Raw genomic sequence first — 25,954 nt, forward strand, 5'->3', positions numbered from 1 at the left:
GAATAATATCAACACCAACTTTCTCACTTTCCAAGGCGTGATACTACGAGGCAATCCTCCACAATAGTAAACAAATAGACAACCGTACAAAATTCTTGTGGGCAAAAAAACAGAGGCCCATTGATGCCCAAAGGCCAATGGGTCGCGTATTGCATGCTTGAAACACAAGAAAATATTGACTGCAAGTCAGTTAACTGAGCAGCACTTCACAATCTAAATGTATTGGCCTGTATTGTAAGTGATGTAAAGACTATGTAAGTATCTGAATCTATGTCGTGTTAGTACCTCCATTGTAAGTAGTGTTTATTAAATGGAAAACTCTCCTTGATACAGAAAGCAGCGATCTATCTAATTAGCAAATCACTGTTTCGGAACGAAAATACAATTACGCCGGTTTCATACTTGGTAGAAAAAAAATCTTTTGGTTCTCCTTCGACGATATAATTGTGTAGTGCTGTGTAGTGTTCCAAAAAACAGCAAATAAAGGAAAATCGCGTAGTGCTCCGACATTGCGTGATATTTTGAGTTTTTCCTAATAAATTGGCCCTTACGTAATGCAACGGCACTAGTAGTGCGTTGAGTCTTTCCTTATCAATTGGCCCTTACTGAGACTACTAATACAAAATTCTTGGTTTTCATGTTACGTCATAAAATTCTGAAATCAAAATTCACTAGGCCTACTAAATTTTCGTTTTCATTAGACGTAAGATAAACTAAAAATATATCTTTTTGCAAATTTCCAGATCGATAGTGTCATCCTTTTTTTAAACAGAGGATTTTGAATATTTGAGTTCTCCGTCGTTAATGTGACATCAAGCTGAGTGCCGTGACAAAGCTGTTTTGATAGAAAAAAGGCCTTTCCTTTCCATTTTCAGCAGATTGAACATTTCAGATATAATAAGTGGTATTTATGTGAAACTGTACTAGCTCATGAGCCAAAGATTACCGCTGTTGCATTGTAAACAAAATTGAGTTCCAGATGGTTTCTATGACATCATGGCGGCCATATTTGTGTCCCTCGGAAGGACACAGTTATGACATCTCCATACTAAGCTTTATAAATTTGCGTGGAAAGGTTCGGCAAATAACTCGCGAACGGTACACCGCACAGACCTGAAACTTGGAGAAATTGTTTATCTTTTTATCGTCTATAATATTTGAAATTCATAGCTTCTGTAGTTGAATGGTTTCGAATTTATTTTTTGATTGCGTGACAGTGAAAACCAGCAATAGGTGATAGGTCATGTTATATTATTATAACTAAAATGTGTTCATCAGACATGCGATCAACCATCCAAAACTGTCTCTAAACCAACCTTACAGTTTCAGAGATTGACGCAACATGGCTTGTAGGCAGCTTTTTCGTGATCGTTGTCAGCGAGCCAGCTGTGGGCGCTTCTGCAGTGGCCTTTGTCTAGTTGTGAAGCGAAACCTTCTGCTTGTTTTGCTGGTCGTTGGAGCAGCCGTCGGTCTTGCAATTGGAGCAATCGTCAATGATCCAGTGAATCGCATCACCGACCCTGAGAAGAAAGCCACTGTAATAATGCTCATCGGCTTTCCAGGAGAACTATTCATGAACATGTTGAAGATGATTGTCCTACCTCTTATAGTCGCCAGTCTAATAACTGCCGTATCGACCTTGAATCCTGACGTAGCGGGACGAATTGGACGACGGACTCTTATGTACTACTTGGCGACAATGGCGTTGGCCGCCATTTTGGGTTTGACACTTGTGATGACGATTCGTCCTGGTTTAAGTGACGATCACAGCGCACGAAAGGATGTTAAAGGTGTGAAATATCGAAATTTGGACTCCTTACTTGATATGCTAAGGTACGTACGTGTTATATATTATGATATCATAACATTCTCTTTTAGTCAGTAAACATTTTGGAAGACTTCATGCGATAAGCTAAAAAACTGTAAAAGAGCTACAAGCGTCACGGATGACTCATCTTGTGTCCTTATCTCAATAAATCATATAAATATTCTCGTGCGCAAATGCCATTCTTCCAAGAGTAATTGTAATCCCTACCTGCTTCGGATTCATCCTGAAACCTGATTCTTTACCGTCTCAGTGTCTGGTTATTTCCGGAAAATTCATTCCACTAGTTATGCAAAAAGCGCTGGGCTGTCTTCGAATAATTTGATTTGAAGTCTGCACGTCTAAAACACTTCTTTTGGCAAAACTCTGCTCCAGTGCTTCTTTTCGTGTACCAACACCCCCTTCCCAGTGCCACAAAACCCAATACATGACCCTTATAGACAGCGATTCACAGTCGCTTTACCTTAACATATTCAACTGCTCTTGTTTCACTGACAGAACAAAATGGTGTCTTTCTAGGATTTTCCCTGCTCGACAAAGTCAATGTCAAACATTGCGCAAGTGAAATCAACAAACCCTCACTTTCTTCTACTGATATTAAGATCCCAGTCCTGATGGTTTCGAAATTCTAAAATATCAGAAAAGTCCATATTATTTCGCTACCAAAATCATGGCTCAATCGAAGTCCTTTGTGTTTCACTTCCGGTCATTTTATATTATTTTAAAACCAATCAAAATTGATCCTGCAATAGAAACTCTTGAACGTCGCTTTCAGAGTCGCTCGTTTCGTCAACTTTGACCAGCCGTCCGCTGGTCTCTCTCCGCCTCCCAGGCTCAAAATGTCAGAAACTAAGAACGTAAGTCTCAACCCCATTAGTCCAAGGAAATTATATTTTTACCGTTCAAGTATTCTGTAAGGACGTTCAAACCGCCTTATTTGTAATCAAATTTGATGGTAAACGGGCCCTTAGTTTATATGATGATAGAATGTCTCACTGTGATTAACTCTTCTAGGAACTGTTTTCCCAGCAACCTGGTTGAAGCAGCCATTAGTCAGGTCAGTAAACAGCTTACGATTACTTCTAGAGTATTCACTCCTTAACTAAAACCCAAGTCCGCTTTTGTGGTTTCAACGTTTTCTTCTTTGGATACAACACTCAAAAGCCATGCAAATGAAACAGTACAGCACAGGGTCTATAAGTGTTCATAAAGGGGAGCCAATGTAAAGATGAGCATTTTCCTGTTTTTGCTGAGTGTTTACTTCCAGAGTCAAACCCAAGTCAACTAATGAAGTTGTAACGTTTTGTCCCTGGATAAAACTCTTCGAATTTTTTTAATTTTATTTGCGTTAGAAAAACGCCATAAAAAAAGGAAGGAAAAAGCCTAAGTTTGATTTTTCTTTTGCTGCAAACAGAAAAGGACAAAATACATCACAGTATCTGCAAGCTTCGAGACTTACAATGTAACAAGCGACTCCATTCACCTTGGACCTGACGAGAAAATTACCGCTGTCCATACCAATGGCACCATCAACATTACCACAATAAGAAAGGAGATCTACGCGGGCTCAGACACTGTACCCGCGGGAATGACGTCAACTGGAGGAATGAATATCCTTGGGCTGAGCTTGTTTTCTATCGTGTTAGGGATTGTGCTTGGGAGACTGCGCGAGAAAGGAAAACCGCTGGTTGAGTTCTTTTCCGCCTTAAACCAGGCGGTTATGGTGATTGTTTCCTTTATAATGTGGTGAGTGCAAAGCTATAACTAAGTCGATAAGCTCATAATCAATCCTAGTTTTAAATGGTTAATATAAAATGGATGGATGAATATGGATGAAAGTTAAGTAAGAACAAAAAGGACAAAAAAGTCCAACAAATAGTGGTCCAGGGAGAGAGCAACTGGGGAAGACCATTTGGTGTGCATCCATCAATTATTAAATTAAAAACTTGTTTTAAATGATTTAAATGTGTATAATTTAGACTCATGGAGTTAAATCACCCCTTGGCTGAAGTGGGATCATCACATTCTTCTTGTAGCTTTGCCTCAGATATCACGCTGTCTATTGAGAGATGTAGGAAAACCTTAATTGTATTTGTCACGTATTTTGCTTCCGTAGGTTGGCTCCAATAGGAATTTGCAGTCTGGTGGCATCCCGCATTGCTGGTATGGATGACATTTTAAGTACGATGGAAAAGCTAGCTTTTTACATGTTGACTGTCATATGTGGTTTGTTCATCCATTCTCTTGTCGTGTTACCACTTGTGTTCTTCGCTGTCACTCGGAAGAATCCTTACGCGTTCATGAAAGGACTCAGAGACGCATTGATGACCGCGTTTGGCATCGCTTCCAGGTTTGTAGCCAAAACTCTTTTCCTGTTAGGTCCCATGAGTGTCGTGATGAAAAGAAGAATCCCTAATTTCCTTTCTCAGTATATTAAGGGAGGACAAAAAAAAAGATTACAAACTGTAAGGGAGGACTACGTCAGTCTGTTAGTTTTGTGGGGTATCAGTCAATGTCGAAAGACTATACAATCCGTGTAAAACGCTAATTTTGTCGTTCATCTTGCTTTTTAGTGCAGCAACACTTCCAACAACTATTCGCTGTGTGGAGGAAAACAACAAAATCGATCCACGCATCAGTCGTTTTATGCTACCTCTTGGCGCCACTCTTAACATGGACGGCTTGTCGCTTGCTCGAGTGGTAGTAGCTATCTTCGTCGCCCAATTAAACGACATTTCCCTCAGCCCTGGAAGAGTTGTAGTTGTTTGGTGAGTGACTATTGCAATAAATTTAGACTTTGGTTAACGCAAGAGAGGCATCCTCTCTTGGTAAAAAGCTGTAAGCTGAAAGCACTGCATTAAGGTTATCCAAATTAGAATAATAATAATAATAATAATAATAATAATAATCATTTCTATATGCAGAATCATTTCTATATGCAAATTTAATAGCAGATTTTGACATATTACGAATCATAAACACACGCAACACTGCGCAAACTTCATGTCCCAGGACAATAATTCCGCCAGTATTTCTCAATAGGATGATAAAATTTGTGATATAAATGTAGTACGGTGTTTGATTCATAGCACACTATATGTTTCGCGAACGCTTTTGAAGGGAATCTTATATATAAATTAGGACTGATTTAGGACATGTTTTATGAAGCAACGTTTTCTCTGATAGGAGATTTACCCTCGCTTCGAGCCGTCGTTTGACGATCCTTGATTATGAGAAAAGCTGTCCATGCCAAGCGAGCTAAAAATTAGCCCTCCCGGTTTCACGCATGCTCTGTAAGTGCAGACTTCTCCCTGGTAGCTATTTAATTTATAAAGAGAGATAAAAAAATTCTCTCGCCCAGAGTGGCTCCTCATGAAGGTTAACCCTCCTATTAGGGACAGCACTGTTTTAACAAGCCTCTACAATTAATCGTTACAGCTTAATGGCAATTGCTGTCTCCATTGGTGCTGCCGGGATACCTGGTGGGGGAATAATGATTATCATTGTTCTTCAAGCTGTCAATCTTCCGCTACATGACTTCGGCGTCATTCTTGCTGTTGAATGGCTTCTGTAAGTAGCAATTACGGTAGTTGTCATTATTGATTATAAATTTGTTAATTCGACTTTCACAAGCAAAACACAATTGAGTATAGCTAGTAATTCACATACAATACTGCTGTTTACAGCTTATAGAACGACCACTTAGTCAGAAAATAATCGTAACTATTCGATAAGCGATTACATTGTATCGGCAAGTGTAATTGGCATTCGTATTCAACTCTGCACGAGTGTTACACTTTTTGCAGCTCTTGTTGACGAAATTTGCACTTATTTGTCGTGAAGGCAACCATTGCTACATAACTAGCTGATGGCCTCCTGTACATAGCTGTACAAAACAGCAAATGAATTCTTTAGACAGCCTTCTCATTGACCGTCACCTGAACATAAATCTACCTAGGGAGGCGCGGTGGCCTATTGGTTAGTGCGCTCGACTCCGGCAACCCCCCCGTTTGGGGCCGGGCGGGGGGCGGGGGTTGTTTTTGGGAAAATTTTTCTCGTCTCTCTCCCCCCGGTTGCGGGGTTTGGGGGGGGCCGGGTCCCGGGGGGGGGAATTTAACACCTATCCCCCCGCCAAAAATTTCCCGACTTCCCTTAAGAACCTTAAAGATATTTAACTTAACTAATGGATTCTTTTTTTATGTATCATCATCGCTCATCATCATCTATGATCGATTTTTTTTTTCAGGGACCGCTTCATAACAACCGTGAACGTTCTTGGTGACGCAATGGGGACTGGGATCGTGCAACACCTGTCACGTGACGATTTAAAGTCAACAGGAGACGATGACGCAATAGAGTCAAAACCACTTCGCAAGGCTGATAATGATGTTGAATTAACACATTTCTCTAGTGTGTGAGAGATGAAAACAAAACGTCTTATCTGGTCTGTTTCGCAGGGATGGAGGAATTCTTACGCGTCTTATCTTTAGCCATACCTGTATATGCTCATGGATAGCTTAACTTTTTCAGGGTCATATTTGAGCCCCTTTAAATCCAAGTTAAAATATGTTAGTGAAAAAGAGAGCTTATATTCTAACCCTATGGAAAATTTATTAAGTGAAGGGTTTTTTTCTTTAATGTTTAAATGCTGTCGATAAACACACATAGCTTGGAGAAGCGACGCTAGACTGTGAGACATAGGATGAGATTAAATATTTTAGTGAAGTACAAAAATTTGTGGCTATTTCTTTTTAATTAATAAATACTGCATACGAAATTAATCTCGATAGACAAGGGGAGACTTTTTTAACAAAAAAAACGAAAGATCTGGTGCCAAAAGAAAAAATCCACATATTTTCGTTTCCGTAAAACACGGGTTTTGTTTTATTTTGTCACTGAGCGGTTTTCAATTGAAAGACGTAAAACGCAATCGAGAGCAGCTTATTGGCTTATTGCAGCAAACTGAAATAACAAAATGAACAAGAAAGTTGTGACTTATTAGTTTAAATCTGGTCACATCTCATAGGATGATTTGTTTGCGTGAGTTGTTTTGTACTAAGCATAGAGCGAAGGAAAGCAAAATTAAAGCAATTCCAAATTTCTTTCGACAAAATTGAAAATTGCTTCAAAACACCAGGAGCCCAAGCAAGCAATTTAATAAGATTTTTGTTGGAACCATCTAATGCGAAAGAATAACTAATTGCGAATCATCTTAACATGCACTGTACTGCAGTTTAGAAACACGGAAATAAGTTCAGTCAGGCTGGACGGCGCCAAATCTCTGGAACTATATACCTGACTCGCCATAAGATCTTTCTGGGGTTTTTACTTATTTGTAGCTGATGAACTGTAGTAGTCCTTGCCCTGTAAATCTAGCCTGTGAGAGCCTGTGACATTTCACCATTTTAGCGAGGCGTATTTGCACAATAAAGTGAAAATAAAGTGAAATTTTTGCTTTAATGGATCCTTATAGCTGAGAGTTAAAGGCGCAGTGTCACCGTGATTGAGTGCTACTTGAAAATCCAATGACGGTGTTGGTATTAATTGGAAATCCACTAATAGTGGCCTGGCCTTGCTAAAACGTATTGTACTAGTCATGAAAATTGTTAAAAAGTGGTGTGGCTATGGATGGGTAGGAATAAGGTGGCATTCAACTTGAAAAAGTCGTGCCGACGTTCTCGAGTTTGACAGTGTACGAAAATCACATAAAAACCATTGATTACGGTTTATTCACATCTTGGAGAATGAATCTGTGCCTTTCTTATATTCTTTTGAAGGTTATTATGTTGATCAGTGAGTGTAGCCTTACAGTTCTAACATAGTTCACATAAAAAACTTAGAAGACTTCTTATGACACTGTTCCTTTACCTCACCAATCCCTTGGCTGCTAGACCGGTCGAAAGGCGGGACGAGAGACCTTGGTCCTTAAACCACTTATGACGCTATACGCAATTAATTTTCACAACAGTGTTTTTCACGATCAGCTGGTAAAGAAAGAAAATCATCATACATATGCAAAAAACCTGAAATTTCTTACAACAAAGGGATTTCAAAACGGATGATTTGATTGGCAAGATTTTAAATTCCCTTTGTTAAAAATCTAGCCTATCAAAACATGTGTCCCCGGCGCCACGGTTCTCGTGCCCAAGGCTCCTCCCCAGGTTTTCGTGCCGCAGGCTAGGGCCGGGGGAGTACATGATTTAAGTGGAGCTACCTCTAAGAAATTTTAAAAATCTGAGCTCTAAGAAATGCCATTACCTGCATTCGGAGTCGCTTTTATAAGATAATAATCACATACAGTCAAACTACTATTAACTGGTTACCCCTCGAAAACTGGACAACTTAAAAGGGGGTCACAGCTGAGTAGAGGTGCCCTTGCATTTAGCGTTGAATCTGACAAAAATTGAACTTAAATGCAAAATTTATCACATGGTGTACCTTTTATTGGTAATAGTAACAACAGTGATATAACATATAAAAATTAAACAATTCAAGGAAGTTTTTGCCCGGCTATCAGCTTTTACAATGTTGTTCATAAGGCAAGCGTCCTTGTTGTAACGGTCACATTATCAAACATAATTCACATTTAGCCATGTACATTTAACATGAAAAGAAAAAACAATTATCGTTGTTTGTGCTTCAGTAGGGCAGCGTAACTTGATTTCGTGTAACTTAACATGCTTTGCTTATCTTTGTGTCAAAATATCGCATTGTATCGAACGAGGAGATCGTTTAATAGACGTTAAACGCAATAAAAATTAGCCAATTGGAAAATTTAAACCGGACCACGTCTCCTTAATAGAGGTGGCCGCTTAACAGAGGTCTAATAACAAAAAATATGGGAGGAGATTTAAAGGCTGAGAGGTTTGAATGTATTAACTTTCCAATTTTTAGCTAAAATTGGTATGATTTCTTAATCATGTCGCCGTTTGATATTGGTACACAAAATTCAATCATGTCGTTGTCACTCTGTAAGTGTTTATTTTATCACTGTCGCAATTCAGGCGTAACTGAATGTCGCTCAGTTGTCGCTGAGTATTTTAGAAATTCATGTGTCGCCGCATATTCAGGACCTCTTCGTCTGTTTTTGCCACTTGTTATGCGATGCTAGCTGATTTGAGAGGCGAAATTGAAATTAAAATAGCACCTCATTCGTTAGTAACATTTGCATCTTATGTAAGTTGCATGGTAGAATGGTTAACAAAAGACTGGATTGTGAAGACTCGTATCAGTTCCATTAAGTAGATATGTATGAATAAATTCACTGAGTCAGAAAACGAAGCAAGGTTATGCATGGCTTAACTTGACACTAGCGAAATAACGCGAGGCGCACGAGGGATGAAACAGCAGTTTATTTTTGACAACTGGATTTTTTGCAATGCTATATATGTCTGTGCACAAGGTCGAGGTAGAGCAGGTAGAAAAGGGGCCTTTCGTGTCATGACTTCTACAGTTGACTGATCATGAGTAGGCATGCATGTAAAAATTCAACAAGCCAAGTTATACTTTGCATCGATTAATTCTAATCAAAAAAGGGCGAGTTGGACGAGGGGTGAAGCAAGAATTCGTCTCTTTTCGACAATAAGAATTTAACGTACACCTGTAACGCCTGTAAGACCAAGGAAGAATAGCAAAGGTTAAAGCAGAGCTTTCCCGAGAAATCGATGATATGAGGCATTCAATTAAATACATTCATTGATTTTATAGTGTGTCACGTTGCTTTTCTGCATGACCTACTATTACTACAAGATAGGGTTAATAGCATAGAAATATATGTAAAGGAATGCAAATGTGACATTGTATCTCAGATGTGCCAATCATATAATGTAAGTATAGTGTCAGCCTTCACTGCTATCAAATCCAACCGTCGCAGTGCCAGCTCGGATTGCAGCAGCATGGCTTGTAGGCAGTTCTTCCGTCGAGCCAGCTGTGGGCGCTTCTGCAGTGGCTTTTGTCTCCTGGTGAAGCGCAACCTTCTGCTTGTCTTACTCATCGTTGGGGCAGTCATTGGTTTTGCAATTGGAGCGTTGACCAACGATCCAGTGACTCGCATCACGGACCCTGAAAAGAAAGCTACTGTGTTAATGCTCATCGCCTTTCCAGGAGAACTATTCATGAATATGTTGAAGATGATTGTCCTACCTCTTATCGTCGCCACCCTTATAACTGCTGTATCAACTGTTAATCCTGATGTGACGGGAAGAATTGGACGACGGACTGTGATTTACTACTTGTCAACGCTTGTGTTAGCCGCCATTTTGGGCTTGACTCTAGTGTTGACGATCCGTCCTGGTTTAAGTGGTGATCATGGCGCCCAAAAACAGGTTGAAAGTGTGAAATATCGAAAGTTAGACTCGCTGCTTGACATGTTGAGGTAAGCACATTAATTTTATGTTCTATTATTTTCTACAATCCGATGATCAATTTAGTGCGCTTGGCAATGTGTGCTGCCGGCAATGATTCTCTAAACTCGTCAGGTCGAAGAACATGTCTGAACTTTTTTTTCTTCATTTTAAGTACTACTTATTTTGCCAAGGTTAAACTAAATTTCACTATTAGAGATGCAAAGTAAAAGATCTACGTGCAGACATACGTGCCTTAGGAGGAAAATAAAAAGTTAGAATTTCTTCGTAAAGTTTTAATAAAATATGTGTACTGGTGCAAGGCAGGCACATTTTAAAGATGGAGCAAGAGTTTACTAAATGTGTAGTAGAAGCAAACTTTTGAGATATTCTCCGGTTGCATACATTAGGTTAAATCAAAAGTCCTGCTTGATTGCCGCTAAAGATAGCCTCTACGCCCACCGGCCTGCACAATTGCAAATCATGGCAGGTTCGTGTATTGGAAGAATGTGGCCATAATTGTGCCAAAGCTCCCAACATTCTCACCCTACCTCCCTCTACCACGACCACCGCTTCTGCGCCTGCTACGATCCCGGCTAGTCAATTTTCTACCACTGGAACAAGTTTATTCAGTAACAAAGACTGAATTAATTCGAGAATAGCAAACGGATTATAATACTGAAAGAAAATTGTTGTCAATGGTGCGGTTATTTAACGCCATTTGGAATCCAGACGGGCACTTAATCCTGCCAGGTCACTAAATCCAAAAACAATGTAATTAAAAGTTTGTGTCATTGTGCAGATCGTAAGTTCGATAGCATGGTCCTCTGCAATGTGAACGATAATTGGTTTTGCTCTTGTTGCTAAATGAGCAGCTCAGGATACCATTTATCGACAAATGTACGCACGTCATTAAATGACAGTAAAATGATAATGCACAAATTTCACTTTCAGGAGCTGCGTTCCCAGCAATCTGGTTGGAGCAGCCGTCGGTCAGGTCAGTAGGTCCTTATAAGTTATACAACAAAAACAAAGAATGCATTCAAATGTCATTAACTCCCAACATTTCCACTGTCCATAAATCCTCTCATTAATCTTAAGTGTTAAGAGGCTCCGACTGAGAATATGAAGAATCGTTGGACAGGCTGGGGAAATCGAAAATCTTGAAACTTTGCCTGAATAACACCTTTGGGGAACTATGTTCGAAAATATTATTCTCATCTTCTAGGAATTTATGGTTTTCGAGAAATTAAGAAAAAACGAAAATAACGGTTTTAGCTCATTAAATATGCAAAAAATATGCGTAAAAATGGCAAAGTTCTCGATATTCCTATAAGAGCAATTTTCAATGCTCTGAATCGAAATAAACTTAAAATAATAGCTTGACCTTTCTTCTACCAGGCAACATAAACTTTCAATTTTTTCCGGCTATTTTGAGGTTTCCTTCGCCTTTTAAAATATTGCTTTATCAAGCACTTCGGGAAAGGGCAAAAATTGAGAAACTTTGGAGGCCGAAAAAGCACCTTGATATGTCCGATATCGAGTCAAACTAAACACTGTGCAAAAGCGCAATTTCTCTTCTGTTATAATATTAAATAAAAAATCTGGGTACTCAAGATTCACACAAATGAGAAACGAAAGTTTACGACCTCCGCGTGTCTAATTTGCATAAAGCTAATTTTTGAATTCGTTCTCCGCTAAGTGATCTGGTCCGCTAAATTTAAATTCGGGAGCTATGATTTGCACAAAGAAAGCAAGTTTAAACTTTATTTGATTTTGTTGACGTCGTATGCCTATCAACAGGTTATATAGACGCGAAGAAAGAAGAAAAAACAGTAAAATTATCGACTGAGCTCATTGCGTGACCTGCGTCACGGTATGAATTTTCTTGTCAATAATTAAATTAAAAAGATCGGAGGAAAGATGTGTTTGTTAGGACTCTTACATTTCAAATTTAAGATTAAAGATTAAGATAATAATATCATTCACTTACCTGAAATTAGGAATGATTTGTATATTTTATTTACTCGCATAACTTACGTCAAAAATATAATGAAATCGTGTAGTTATTATTAATTTGGAAGTTTACTTTTTACGAACATAAACGTAAATAATTATTAAAACTATGATGGACATATATCGCTGTTAGATCCGTTCAGTTGTCATTAATGGAAATAAAATACGAAAAGTTTCTCAACTTGTTTTAAAACAACTATATAAAAGGTTTCGATCGTGCAAAATCCATTCATTCATTCAGATGTACATCACAAAATTAGATTAAAGAGACCGAACATGTACACAGCTACAGGACCCGGCGCCAGGACATTTAACACAAGGCACGAAATTATTCGGCTGAAATTTAAAAATAGAATGACCCTTAACAGTTGTGCCTCTCTTGTTGGTGGGGCTTGGTCCAAGCCCAGAAAATCCAGAATTTGTCCAGTTTGTCACAAAATTTTCAGCAGGTATGAGTTAAATTTTGCGTGTGATTTTTCCATTGCCTGTGCTCATTAAAATCAAGCGTCCGGGCACGATTTCAAAACAAGTGAAATCTTGGGTTGTAGAATGCGTGTTAAGTGAAAGCATAGTTAATAGAACAGTCAATAAAAACTAATACTCTGCCGTTGAAGGCGCATTTAATACTTGTGATAAAATTTTACTTATTTGCTTGTAACTTGAAACCCGAGACGTCGCGAAACCGCAAAACTTTGATTAGCCTGCGGTATTGTTGGGCTTTTTTAAAAGTGCCCAACAGCAAGCGCTTGTTCTGAAGGCTAGTAGGGTAAGGTCAACTGTCAATTTATAACTTAAAACCAATATTAAATTTACAATATTAAAGAAAGTGTTTTAACTTAAAAGTCTAGGAAATACTATAGTAATCATGTGGGCTATTATTCATTAAATTTTTACTTGGAAGTTGTTACTGTGGGCTTAAACCTAAATTAAGTAACAGAAAGTTAATGCTTATGTGATCTAGCTCAAACTATACCCGTCTCTTGTAAAACAGAGCAGGGTTGCTTGCTATTCCGCGATCCTCCCGAGTGAAAGAAGGCTTATGGCTCGCAATTTCCATTGGTATAGAACATCTCGCTCTCCAGTCCGCCAGCGAAAGAGCGTGTTCTTGTATTTATGACAAACTGTCATATGTTCTTGGCATTCTTGCGCTACAAAAATCCCAAGGTAAGCTTGCATTAATTCAGTTACCCAAACATAGATGTGGTTCAAAGAAAACAAAATTACCTTACCTGTACGGGCAACTAACAATTTTCCTTCGCTATCGATGCTTTCAGTATCTGTCAGACAAGATGTAACAAAATTTGAAGTGTGCTTTTGCATGGTAATTTACAAACTGGACAAATTCTGGATTTTCTGGGCTTGGACTCCTGAAGCCCACCAACAAGAGAGGCACAATTGTAAAGGGTCATTCTATTTTTAAATTTCAGCCGAATAATTTTGTGCTTTGTGTTAAATGTCCTGGCGCCGAGTTCTGTCGCTGTGTACGTGTTCGGTCTCTTTAAATTGAATTATAAATTAATTTAATTTTGTGATGTGCATCTGAATAAATGAATGAATGGTTTTTGCACGATCGAAACCTTTTATATAGTTGTTTTAAAACAAGATGAGAAACTTTTCGTATTTTATTGCCATTAAAAATGACAACTGAACGGAAACTAACAGCGATATATTTTCATAATATTTATGTACGTTTATGTTTATAGCTGAAGTCAACTTCCAAATTAATAATACCGGTACTACGCAAGTTACGGCTTTGACGTGAGTTACCCGCCAGAGTAAATAAAAGGTACAAATCATTCCCAATTTCAGGTAAGTGAATGATATTATTATCTCATTCTTTAATCTTAAATTTGAAATGCAACTGAGTCCTAACAAACAAATCAAATTCAATTGTTGACAAGAAAATTTATAACGTGACGCAGGTCACGCAATGAGCTCAGTCGATAATTTTACTGTTTTTTCTTCTTTCTTTGCGTTTATATAACCTGTTGATAGGCATACGACGTCAACAAAATCAAATAAAGTTTAAACTTGCTTTCTTTGTGCAAATCATAGCTCCCAAATTTAAATTTAGCGGACCAGATCACTTAGCGGAGGACGAATTCAAAAATTAGCTTTATGCAAATTAGACACGAGGAGGTCGTAAACTTTCGTTTCTCATTTGTGTGAATCTTGAGTACCCAGATTTTTTATTTGATATTATAACAGAAGAGACATCGAGCTTTTGCACAGTGTTTAGTTTGACTCGATATCGGACATATCAAGGTGCTTTTTCGGCCTCCAAAGTTTCTCAATTTTTGCCCTTTCCCGAAGTGCTTGATAAAGCAATATTTTAAAAGGCGAAGGAAACCTCAAAATAGCCGGAAAAAATTGAACGTTTATGTTGCCTGGTAGAAGAAAGGTCAAGCTATTATTCTAAGTTTATTTCGATTCAGAGCACTGAAAATTGCTCTTATAGGAATATCGAGAACTTTGCCATTTTTACGCATATTTTTTGCATATTTAATGAGCTAAAACCGTTATTTTCGTTTTTTCTTAATTTCTCGAAAACCATAAATTCCTAGAAGATGAGAATAATATTTTCGAACATAGTTCCCCAAAGGTGTTATTCAGGCAAAGTTTCAAGATTTTCGATTTCCCCAGCCTGTCCAACGATTCTTCATATTCTCAGTCGGAGCCTCTTAAAAGTTAAGAAATTTCAAGTCCTCCGATCACGCAATCCAAAACTTGAGTTTGGTAATAACATTTCGTCAACCAGTTAACTTTATAGTAGATCCACATTCTTTTTTTTTCTCTCTTTTCTCCTTTATTCTGTCTTCCTTTCTTTATTTATTTTCTCTCTTTCTCTGCTTCTTCCTTTTTGTACGCTGACTGCTGTGCACGGTCTGCCTTAAGCCCCATACATTCCCACCATGGCTCTCGCTGATTCCTTCGTCCAGATGCGGCACATGAGCATTACTTAGTAACAAGCAGGGGCTCCTGTTATAAGTTAGTACTTTAGAAATTAAATTGTAAAAGGCAAACATCCAAACGTTTCTTTTTTTGTAAAAAGAAAAAGACAAGATACATCACAGTACCTGCAAGCTTCAAGACTTACAATGTAACAAGCGACTCCATTCACCTTGGACCTGATGAGAAAATTACCGCTGTCCATACCAATGGCACCGTCAACATCACCACCATAAGAAAGGAGATCCACGCGGGCTCAGATACTGTGCCCGCGGGAATGATGTCAACTGGAGGAATGAATATCGTTGGCCTAATTGTGTTTTCCATCTTGTTCGGTATTGTGCTTGGGAGACTGCGTGAGAAAGGAAGACCGCTGGTTGAATTTTTTACTGCTTTGAACGACGCGATTATGATGATGGTTGGATATATGATGTGGTAAGTAGGGGCGCGCATGCTTATCAGATTGGTTGGTCAATAATCCATATTTGACCCAGATTCTGCGGCACTTACGGTCTTTGAAAACCCAGTGGTGTTTTTCATGATACATGTATTTTTCACATGGAAGTAGCAAACAAAGCGCTCGCAAGGCGTGACTTCGTAGCTCAGTTGGTAGAGCATTGAAGCGTCGATACAAACATGACTGCAATGATCATTTCTTCATTTCACTTTACACGGAAGCCCATACCTCAGGGTATCCATACGTGCTATATTTTGTGAGTCAATATTTTCGGATACGTATCTTTTACAACAGTGTTTGTCACGAAAAAGCTCTGTTTCTTATCAATGCATCGTGATAGCAATGTATACGTATCGTTACCATAATCCATTGAATTGCATAAAGCATTGCAATGTACTGCATTGCATTCACTGTATTAATTGTTCTATCTGTAGTTTGATTGGGCGTTTCGAGGTGGGGGCGCAAAAACTCCCTGGAGACAACTGGAAGTTAGTTTAAAAATAGAAAGATACAGAAAAAGGTTGTCTCCATGGCTAAGTATGAGATGGATGCTCCACCTCCAATTAATGGGCTTTTTTGACTTGTGAATATGAAGTGAAGCGAATACTTTATTTACCCTCGGATTGTAGAGTAGCTTTTAACATAACTAATATCTCCGAGCATTTCAACAGTATAACGGTACAACGGGCAAAGACCAGACCACAACACCGGGTTCTTTAATGTCCCCTGCTGAACATAGCACTGAAGATGCAGGAGACGGGGCCTACGGTTTATCGTCCTTATCCGAGAAGATCAGAATATTTACTCATTTGAAGATGTCAATTCAAAGGCAGCATTATGACTTATTCTGAATACTTCACTAGTCCTCACTTTTAACATTTATCTTGACAGAGGTAAATTCAAACAAGATACTTATTTTTGTTAGAAACTTGCTGGCAGTCTAGACCTTTATGCGTTATTTTACTTATTACAAATGTAGGCCCTATGCATGGTCAAAAAAACCTGACTACATTTCAGTCCAAAACTGTTCTCTTCCTAGGTTTGCTCCAATAGGGGTGTGCAGTTTAGTCGCAGCCCGTGTAGCTGGATTGGATGACATTTTAAGTTCCATGGGAAAAGTGGGATTGTTTATGGTGACTGACCTGTGTGGTTTGCTTATTCATTCCCTCATCGTGTTACCACTTGTGTTCTTCGTTGTCACTCGAAGGAATCCCTATGTGTTCATGAAAGGTTTGGGAGACGCCTTGATGACAGCGTTTAGCATTGCTTCCAGGTGTGTGTCTTAATTAAATTACCTTTCAGCTTCCATGTTCAACGCTTTAGATCCCAAAACATAATAAGTATCAATTAAATTCACAATTTTTAAGCCTGTAGCCGATGATTCCTAGCGTGAAAAACCCTAGAGCTAAAAACGTATGGAACAGTACTTTTATGTGACACTGTGGCCCTGGTCGGTGGAAGAAACCCTAGTTTGTAATCATTTAAATGAAAGCTGTACAGTAGTACTTTCATGCAGAACTGTTTATTATGATGTACAAGACGTTTCTAGCTTTTAAGTCTGTCTGTGGATGAAACCCTAGTGTGTGACCATTCAAATGAAAGCTGCTGAGCAGTAGTGTTTATTATGCCGTGTAAGATGGTTCTTACTTTTAATATTTTGGATAAAACTTTAGTATTTGACCATCCAAATGAATGCTTACAATGAGCGGTATACTTTATTCATTATGTCGTAAAATATAGTTCCTAGTATGTAAAGGCTATTACACAGTACGTTCATATGGAACATTTCATTATTCTGCAAAGTCTGCCGAGACGTATTTTCGCCTATTGTGTCACGCCGATAAAGAGTAAACGAATTTAAGGCTCAATAGTATTCAAGCAATTTTAAGCTTATTCCCCTACATATTTTACTTGCTTTTTTGTTTTCTTTTGAAAGTCATGGTGCCTTTTTCTTTTATTTGTTCCTTCTTGGTTTTCTTTGTTAGTGCAGCAACACTTCCAACAACAATTCGCTGCGTGGAGGAAAACAACAAAATCGATCCACGCATCAGTCGTTTTATGCTTCCTCTTGGTGCCACTCTGAACATGGACGGATTGGCAATTGATCGCGTAATAATAGCCATCTTCGTGGCTCAGTTAAACAATATTCCTCTCAGCCCTGGACAAATTGTTGTTGTTTGGTGGGTGAGGAGACAGTAAAGTACTACTGTGAAAGTGAAATAGTAATAGTATTATTTACACATTTTCTTTGATCAAGAAATTATTTTTTTATACGGCTGCAAAAACGGCTAAATATATTGTGATAATGTTCTTTTTTGTTGTCGTCGAACAAGTGCATATTTTTCAGACACCACAATAAGGTGAAAATAATATAATTTAACCTGACGATACTATTGTTTTCTTTTCCGCTACGGCCTTTTCGCATACTTCAAGTATCCTTTTATTCTTCGTTTTCCTTTTCTTTACAATTCTACTGCATTGCTGCGTTGTTGGTAACATGTTTGGCCAGGGGTCGCTCCTCCCTTTTTGGCAAATGGTAATCACCCTTCTTATGTAATTGCATATGTAATTGCTGCAAAATAGTAAACCTTAATGAAAGATACCCACAATTCACTTTCACAGCTTATTGGCGATTGCTGTCTCCATTGGTACCGCAGGGATCCCTGGAGTAGGATCACCAGTTATGATTATCATTGTTCTTCAGGCTGTCAATCTTCCACTACATGACATCGGCATCATTCTTGCAGTTGCATGGTTTCTGTAAGTAGCAAGTAGGATAAAAAGCTGATAGTATACATCTACGTACACGTTTGGGCTGAACAATAACTCTGTCTCTACTTTGGTAGACTGTCAACAGCTCGACTGTATGGTTCTTAACAAGTTAAGAGCGCTGCGACAGTTCGTTTCCTCTGCCACGCCTTCAATACGCACAATAATTTTGCGTTCACGTACTCTGTTCAGTTTTGGAAGAAAAATCAAGTTTACTGATTTGGAGACAGTGCTTTAATTGGCCTCAAGCCTTTTACTTTAATAATGCCTCCTCCGATACGAGTTTGCATGTGAGCGATGGCTACTAAACAACTAACTGACTGCATTTACTCAGGCGAAGCTGGGATAGATGGTTCTAAAAGTTCCGGGGAGCTTACTCGCCCAAGTTAGGACCGATCAGAGATAATTTTCACGGACCACAAGGGTGAAATTTTCTGGTCCGAATCTCAGATGAAATGACGCAACAAAAATAGAAGTTGATTGTCTCTTTCACTGGCCGTTTCATGAACCATGAACCATGAAATCTATCAGCGCGATTTCCCTAAAGCTTTTTTAATTCACAACTAACAACAATGTTTATTGTCTAACTTTTCAGTGACCACTGCATTACAACAGTGAATGTTCTTGGTGACGCAATGGGGACTGGTATCGTGGAACACCTGTCACGTGATGACTTAAAACCGAAAACTGGAGAAGACGACGCATTAGTATCTAAGAAACCTCGAAAGCACGATAACGAGGTTGAATTGTCGTATTTTACAAATGTATGAGAACAGACTGACGTCTTTTTGTGGCAGGGAGGGATTTTCGTGTATCAGCTTGGCAACAATGTGCTGTTTTAGGCATTTAGAGCTTGGAATTTGCATTTTTTTTTCTTCAGGTTGCCTGTATTGTTATGCTCAGTACTTTATAGGTTATTATTTGGCTGGTCAATAGCTGTTAATGGCTATCGTACAGTTAAGTTTTGAGATTTTTGTTATTATCTTTATACACTGTTTACTCACTCACGTTTTCATGCTAGACATTAACCGCAGCACGGATAATTTATAGTTGTTGTTGGTCGTTTTCAAAATACATTCATAACTTCAAAGAAAATGGTATATGACTGAGTGGAGTACAATACACAAAGTAATCGTATCAATAACACAATTCTCTGTTACCTTTCCATTCGCCTATTTTTGGACGATTGGAGTGCGGTCATATGGGTGTCCAATTGAAGCTGTACAGTCAGTCAACTCCTTGTTATTAGACACCTACGCCACAGCGCGTCAATTACGTTCTTTTTTACTGTTCGTAGAATTGATCGGGACTATAGGTAGGTAGGTAGGTAGGTAGGTAGGTAGGTAGGTAGGTAGGTAGGTAGGTAGGTAGGTAGGCAGGTAGGCAGATAGGTAGGTAGGTAGGTAGGTAGGTAGGTAGGTAGGTAGGTAGGTAGGCAGGCAGGTAGGTAGGTAGGTAGGTAGGTAGGTAGGTAGGTAGGTAGGTAGGTAGGTAGGTAGGCAGGCAGGCAGGCAGGCAGGAAGGTAGGTAGGTAGGTAGGTAGGTAGATAGATAGGTGGGTAGGTAGGTGGGCGGGTGGGTAGGTAAGTAGGTAGGTAGGTGGGTGGGTGGGTGGGTAGGTTGGTAGATAGGTAGGTAGGTAGAAAGGTAGGTAGGTAGGTTGGTAGGTTGGCAGGCTGGCAGGCAGGCAGGCAGGCAGGCAGGTAGGTAGGTAGGTAGGTAGGTGTAGGTAGGTAGCATGTACTTTTTTTTTTTTTTTTTTTTTTTTTTTAATTTTATTCAGCATATGACACAACAATTACAAAACATACTAAAATAACTAACAGTATCGACAATTCACATGAAGCGCGTCAACATAGTCCATTATAACCGTTAACGTACTGACAATACTACAAGACTAGAATAATTACTAACAAAAAAAATAAGTTACAATGATATACGCTGCTTACATTAAAGTTACTTACAGAAGAATAAATTACCTACAAATAACTTACGATCATTGATAAATATATAGTTATATAGTTAGCTTACAATAACAACTCTACAAAATACGATGATGACGAACACACTTATATATTAACTAACAGAACCGAAATTATTTACTTATAGAATTATTACCATGAAAGATACAAACGCGATTACATTGCTCACAAAATTTATTATTCAATATCTAAAAAAGAAGAAAGAGGAAAAAAAGAAAAGACAGTTACAGTTGTCATGCTGTTCAAATAGTTCAAATAATAATGATGCCATCTACATGACTAACAAAAAAGGAAATGACATAAATTAATTTGGGATTAGTACCCATTTTTTTTTTAAATAATCTTTCTTTTTGATCTTACTTTCCGTTTCATATTTAATGGCAATTTTAGTACGAAATCCTTGAATTGTGGGTTGAATTTGGCATCTTCTGCAGTCCCATATAAGTAGTTTACCAATGATTATAAAATAGTTCAGTAAGTTGAGTAAAGGGCATGGTTTGGATAATATTCCAAATAAAATATCTTGGAGGGAAAGATGAACCTGCTGATTTGAGATTTGGTGCCAGTAACCTTGAAACTCACTCCAGAACCGTTTAACAAAGGAGCATTGATAAAGAAGGTGGTACAAGGTTTCCGGTTCTGCCTTGCAAAATGAACATAGGTCGTCTGTTTTAAAGCCTATTTCGTGTAATTTTGAATTAGTGTATAGAATAGAGTTGAGCACTTTGAATTGAAATCCTTTTACATAAGATTCAAGTACAACAGAGTGTGGCAGACTAAAGATTTGTCTCAGCTGATCGATAGAAAAGTTAAAATCGTTCTGCAGTTTGTTTATGATATTAGGAAATTGTGCTATTTTGCGAACAAGAAGTGAGTAATAGTCTTTTGATTTCTTTTTTTTGACGTCAAAGATGTTATCGTCAATAAAGAAGGATGGAGGAGCTAAAGATGGACATGAAATAATATTCTTTAAAAAGGGCGGTATAGAATGGCGAAGGCCAGCCCATTGCAAATAACTAATATTGGTTATCTTGTCTGACCAGTGGCTTAGTGCATCGTTTATATTTGAATCAAAATGTAGGTCTTGGATACGAATCACGCCCGCCTCAAAATACTTTTTGTAGAAGACTGGTCTTTTTTCAATACGAATTTCCTTATTATTCCAAATAATATTTTGCCAATCTCGTTGAGAGGCAAAGGAATCACGAAACTCCGACCACCATGAGAGCATTTCACTGTAGAACTGAGAGAAGATGTTGTAATCCTTTATATCATAGTTGCAATTTAAAAAGAAAAACCCTCCCATGGGATCCAGCAAGTGGTTTAGATATGATTTCCATGTTCCGTTGTTGTCATTAAATATGCGTTTTATCCATGCCAGCCTTAAAGACTTGATCATGCAATTTAAATCAATCATTTTTAAACCGCCTTCCTCGTATTTATTTACTGCCGAAACACGGGTGACCTTATCCGTCCCATTCCATAAAAATTTAAACAGCAGTTGATTCAGTTCTTTCACTAATTCTTTAGGTGTAGGCAGAACCGAGCAAACATAAACAAATTTTGGAATAAGAAAAGATTTGATGATTGTAACCTTGCCGTACACAGATAAACCTCTAGAGGACCAGATTTGGATAAGTTTTTTAATACTATCCAAACGTTCAATGAAATTCTTTTCTTTTAATAGTTTTGGGTCGTACGTGAAGTACACCCCCAGTGCTTTAATTGGCTGGTTAGGCCATTTAATGCCAAACGGTTGTGCTTTGTTTTCTTTTGATGAACCAATCCACATACCCTCGGTTTTTGTGTTATTGATCTTGAGGCCTGAGATATTCTTAAAAAGGTCTAATACTTGAAATAGTACTTTGGCCGAGCTAGTGTCGACGTTAACAAGAGAAATTGGGCGCCAATTTTCAACGAGAGAACGATCTTTACCTCTTTTTCTATGAGAGTGATAAACGCTTGCTTTTGAGATTGGGACATCTCTCCTTTTTCGAAACAATCATTAACACATTTAATAAAGCAATCGCTGATTAAAGGCCAAAATTTTTTGTAGAACTCGATCGGAATTCCATCGTTCCCTGGAGTTTTGTTGTCTTGAAAAGTATTGAGAAGACGGAAACAATCCTCCGAAGAGATTTACCTTCACATGATTTTTTTTGTTTTTCAGTTAATGTAGGAATATTTAAATCATTTAAAAAGGAATCAATTTTAAGATCAATGTCCGTAAGAATATTATGAGTCTTGTACAAGTCACAGTAGAATTGTTCTACTTCCTTTAGTATACAGAATGGATCTGTTTTGATTGCCCCGTTTATATGCAGTTTTCTTATGTGTTTCTTGACGTGATTTCTTTTTTCTAAGTTTAAGAAGTATTTTGTACTCTTCTCGCCTTGTTCGTGCCATCTGGCGCGTGCACGCACAATAATTCCTTTTGTTTTCTCTTCATAAAATGATTCTAATTGTTTCTGAGCGGCATATAACAGGGTAGCATTGTCGTCACTAGGGTTGGTTTCAGCAGCTTTTTTCGCTACATTAAGTTTATTCTGGAGTTTTGTTTCTGTTTCATTTTTTTGCTTTGATCTTCTTTTGGAGTGACGGATAGCGTGGGATCTTATGTTATATTTGATCCAATCCCACACACATCGATCATCAGAAAGTTCTTCCCGTCCTTCCGTAATCCACATTGGGATCATTTCAATAACACTGTTGACATATTCTTCATCATCTAACAAAGAGCAGTTCATCTTCCAGTAATTTGGTCCTCTACACTCGTTATATGGTTCTCCGCAAAATTCTAGATAGATCGCGTCGTGATCGGTTCTTATAGCAGGAATTATATCCGTCAGTTGTACAGAATCATTTAAGTTATTCGAGATTAGCCAATAATCCAGGCGACGAAAAATTCGAGGAGATTTTTTACTCCATGTGAAACTTTTAACGTCAGGGTTTTTAATTCTCCAAATATCTACTAAATCAAGTTGACTTTGCAAGCAGACGATGCGAGATGTGACAGATTTTCGTTGAATAAGAATACCACCTTTCTTGTCAATAGTAGGATTAAGTGGACAATTAAAATCGCCTCCGATTATGATGTTGTTTTCGGAATCCAGATCCTCGTTTTGCAGCGTAATAACTAATTTGTTTAAGAAAGTTACAATTTCTTTATCTTTATTCGGTGCATATATGTTTACTAGAACATATATCTTATCTTTGATTTCAGTTTTCAAAATGATGTAACGTCCCAAAGGATCTAGAATTTTTTTATGTATGGTGCAGTCAACACCCTTCTTAATTAGAATTGCAACGCCGCGAGAATTAGAGCTGCCATGGCAAGTTATAAGTTCCGCGCCCCATTCATTTCTCCACTGATTTTCCGCTGCTATCGTGGAGTGAGTTTCTTGCAAAAATGAAATGTTTGCGCGTTTCCGGCACCAATTAAAAATGGCCCTCCTTTTTTTAAAATTGCTTATTCCCTTTACATTAAGCGATAATAGTTTTAGCGCCTCGGTCATCTTTTGAGATCACAATTGTCGCAAATGAGACTGCAGAAGGAAGATTGAAACAAAGGAAAAAGTGATAATGAAGTATTTGAAATGACAACTGTAAATGCAAATCCAAAGTCGAAAATAAACAAATATAACTTAGTTAACAGAAATAAATATGGTACAAAGCCAGTTACTTTGCGAATGCAAGGTGATCTAAAGACTAAATAAAACGGTTTCCACTGAACAGAATTGAGTACAATTATTAATACATAATACAATACGAGAAATATAAGTTGAACTACATAAAGTAAAAACACAAATACATCAATTATCCATCCGACGTGCATTTGAGGGCTACAGCTCTCCATCTGCTTGGGTATTACTACTCATAATTGCACCATAATATGGAAGATTTTCTGTTTCCTTTCCTCTGTAAACTTGACCATTTATTATCAGTTTGTCGACCTTAAAGAAGGCTTGTTGTTTGTCTCGCTTAGCTTTCTTCAGAACCGGGTATAGTTTTGAATGGATATCATTTATTTCTTTAGGATAATCATGTGCAAGTCCAATTCCTGTGTCTTTCAAGTTTTTGACGGAAGACCAAACAAATTGTTTGTCCTGGTAGAAACTGAATTTTGCAATAACAGGTCGTGGCTTATTAGGATTGTTTTGGTTGCGTCGAGTTGGCAAACGATGGACCCGCTCAAACCGAATATCATCAACATCCTCTTTTGGGATATTCATTTTTTCCTCAAACATAGATTTAACTAACTCCTCAGTATCACTGGGCGTCTCACCTCTAATCTCCGGCAAGTTGAATATCTTTATATTCTCTCTGCGGGTGTAAGCCTCCAGCTTAATGTTCCTGCATCTTAGCTGTTGGATGTCCGCTTTCAGCTTTCTGAGATCATTATTGTTGTCGGCTGCTATGGAACACGTGTTGACCATGCTAACTTTGAGTTCGGCTAACTCTTCTTGATTGGAAGCGACCGAAATTTTCAAATTCTCATTCTCCTCTTCCACCTGTGTTAAGCGTGTTTTCAGGGCTTCTAATTCAGGCAACACGGCTAAAAGTTGGTCAATTTTGGCCTCCATTCTTTGCATGTTTGCCGAGGCTTCACAGCAATGGCCGCACTCCGCGAGGGTTTCTTCGGTAGCATGTACTTGTTCGTAGAGGATTAGAATAGGGGTACGCAAATCCGCTGATCCGTGCTAAATTTTTGGCCAAATCCATCAATCCGCCACTACTTTTGTTCAAATAAGAATCCGCGTGGCATATTCACTGCAATGGACAGGATATTGTTTTTCATGCCAATTTTTTAAGAAGTTTCGTTTCAATACTTGATTCCGCCAACATACCGACGAAGACGGACCAGAATGATCCGAATTTCGTTTAGTATCCATGATCCGAACTTCCTGGCATGAAGAGTCCGGAGTCTGGGCCTAAATTATTCTTAGCTTATCCACAATCCCATGTATTTTCGAGATCCGCGAATCCGCTCAATATATCGCTAAAATCCACAATCCGTGCGTATTGTTAATTTCAAATCCGTCGATCTGCGAAACCTTAGTTCACCCCCTCGTTGTATTTTGCGTTCTGTTACGCCATTCTACAACCGTTCTATAAATTCACTTTAAAATTGCCAATGTGCACACAAACAGTTTGTTTGGGTCTCTGCGTGCAACGGAAAATGACTGAAAACTTTTTGGAGCCGTTTTTGTTTCTTTCTGGATAAAATTTACTGTTGCAGTGAATTTTTTACTGTTAGTATTAAATTGCCTAAAATTTAACTGTTTCATGTTGCTGAGCCAAAAAAGTAAGTGTTTAGTGTTATCGAGGTAACCCCATTCAGACCCTCTTAAAACGCTTCATTCCCTCGCGACTTCTGACACTGGACGCAATTTTTTACAGCATAATATTTCTTAACATTTTATTTGTCACAACCAGTAGTAGTTATTTACAACAAAGGAATGATAATATACTTGCATATGCAATGACCTTGATTTCTATTTACATAGAAACTCAGCTGTGTTCTATTGGAAATCTGCGAATCTGATTGGTTCTCCCACTGTTTTCTATTTTAACAATAGAGTGCTTCTGTCGAGGAACTATCGGCTGATAGTTG

General features: G+C 38.3%; 2 protein-coding genes across 4 annotated transcripts; both read left to right on the forward strand.

Moving 5' to 3' along the window:
• The first annotated feature begins 212 nt into the window (after positions 1 to 212).
• Positions 213 to 6,645, forward strand: LOC144664523 (excitatory amino acid transporter 3-like). Of its 2 annotated transcripts, XM_078525698.1 has the most exons (8): positions 213 to 254; positions 1,324 to 1,833; positions 2,840 to 2,882; positions 3,240 to 3,571; positions 3,942 to 4,175; positions 4,399 to 4,593; positions 5,264 to 5,395; positions 6,072 to 6,645. In XM_078525698.1, the coding sequence occupies exons 2-8, from the start codon at positions 1,343 to 1,345 to the stop codon at positions 6,241 to 6,243; spliced, it is 1,599 nt and encodes a 532-aa protein (XP_078381824.1). In that variant the 5' UTR covers positions 213 to 254; positions 1,324 to 1,342; the 3' UTR covers positions 6,244 to 6,645. The 2 variants fall into 2 exon arrangements, with proteins under 2 accessions (XP_078381824.1, XP_078381823.1); XM_078525697.1 differs by lacking the exon at positions 213 to 254 and having other exon boundaries at positions 805 to 1,833.
• A 3,060-nt stretch (positions 6,646 to 9,705) lies between these two features.
• Positions 9,706 to 19,416, forward strand: LOC144662336 (excitatory amino acid transporter 3-like). 2 transcript variants are annotated; one of them, XM_078523124.1, is made up of 7 exons: positions 9,706 to 10,199; positions 11,122 to 11,164; positions 15,236 to 15,567; positions 16,629 to 16,862; positions 17,575 to 17,769; positions 18,212 to 18,349; positions 18,954 to 19,416. In XM_078523124.1, exons 1-7 carry the CDS (start codon positions 9,721 to 9,723, stop codon positions 19,126 to 19,128), a joined length of 1,596 nt encoding a protein of 531 aa, XP_078379250.1. In that variant the 5' UTR covers positions 9,706 to 9,720; the 3' UTR covers positions 19,129 to 19,416. The 2 variants fall into 2 exon arrangements, with proteins under 2 accessions (XP_078379250.1, XP_078379251.1); XM_078523125.1 differs by having other exon boundaries at positions 18,247 to 18,349; positions 18,954 to 19,076.
• The last annotated feature ends 6,538 nt before the right edge of the window (positions 19,417 to 25,954 follow it).

Source organism: Oculina patagonica, chromosome 8, assembly GCF_052425735.1.
Source record: "Oculina patagonica isolate OP01 chromosome 8, crgOcupat, whole genome shotgun sequence".
In the NCBI taxonomy this organism is placed as follows: Eukaryota; Metazoa; Cnidaria; class Anthozoa; order Scleractinia; family Oculinidae; genus Oculina; species Oculina patagonica.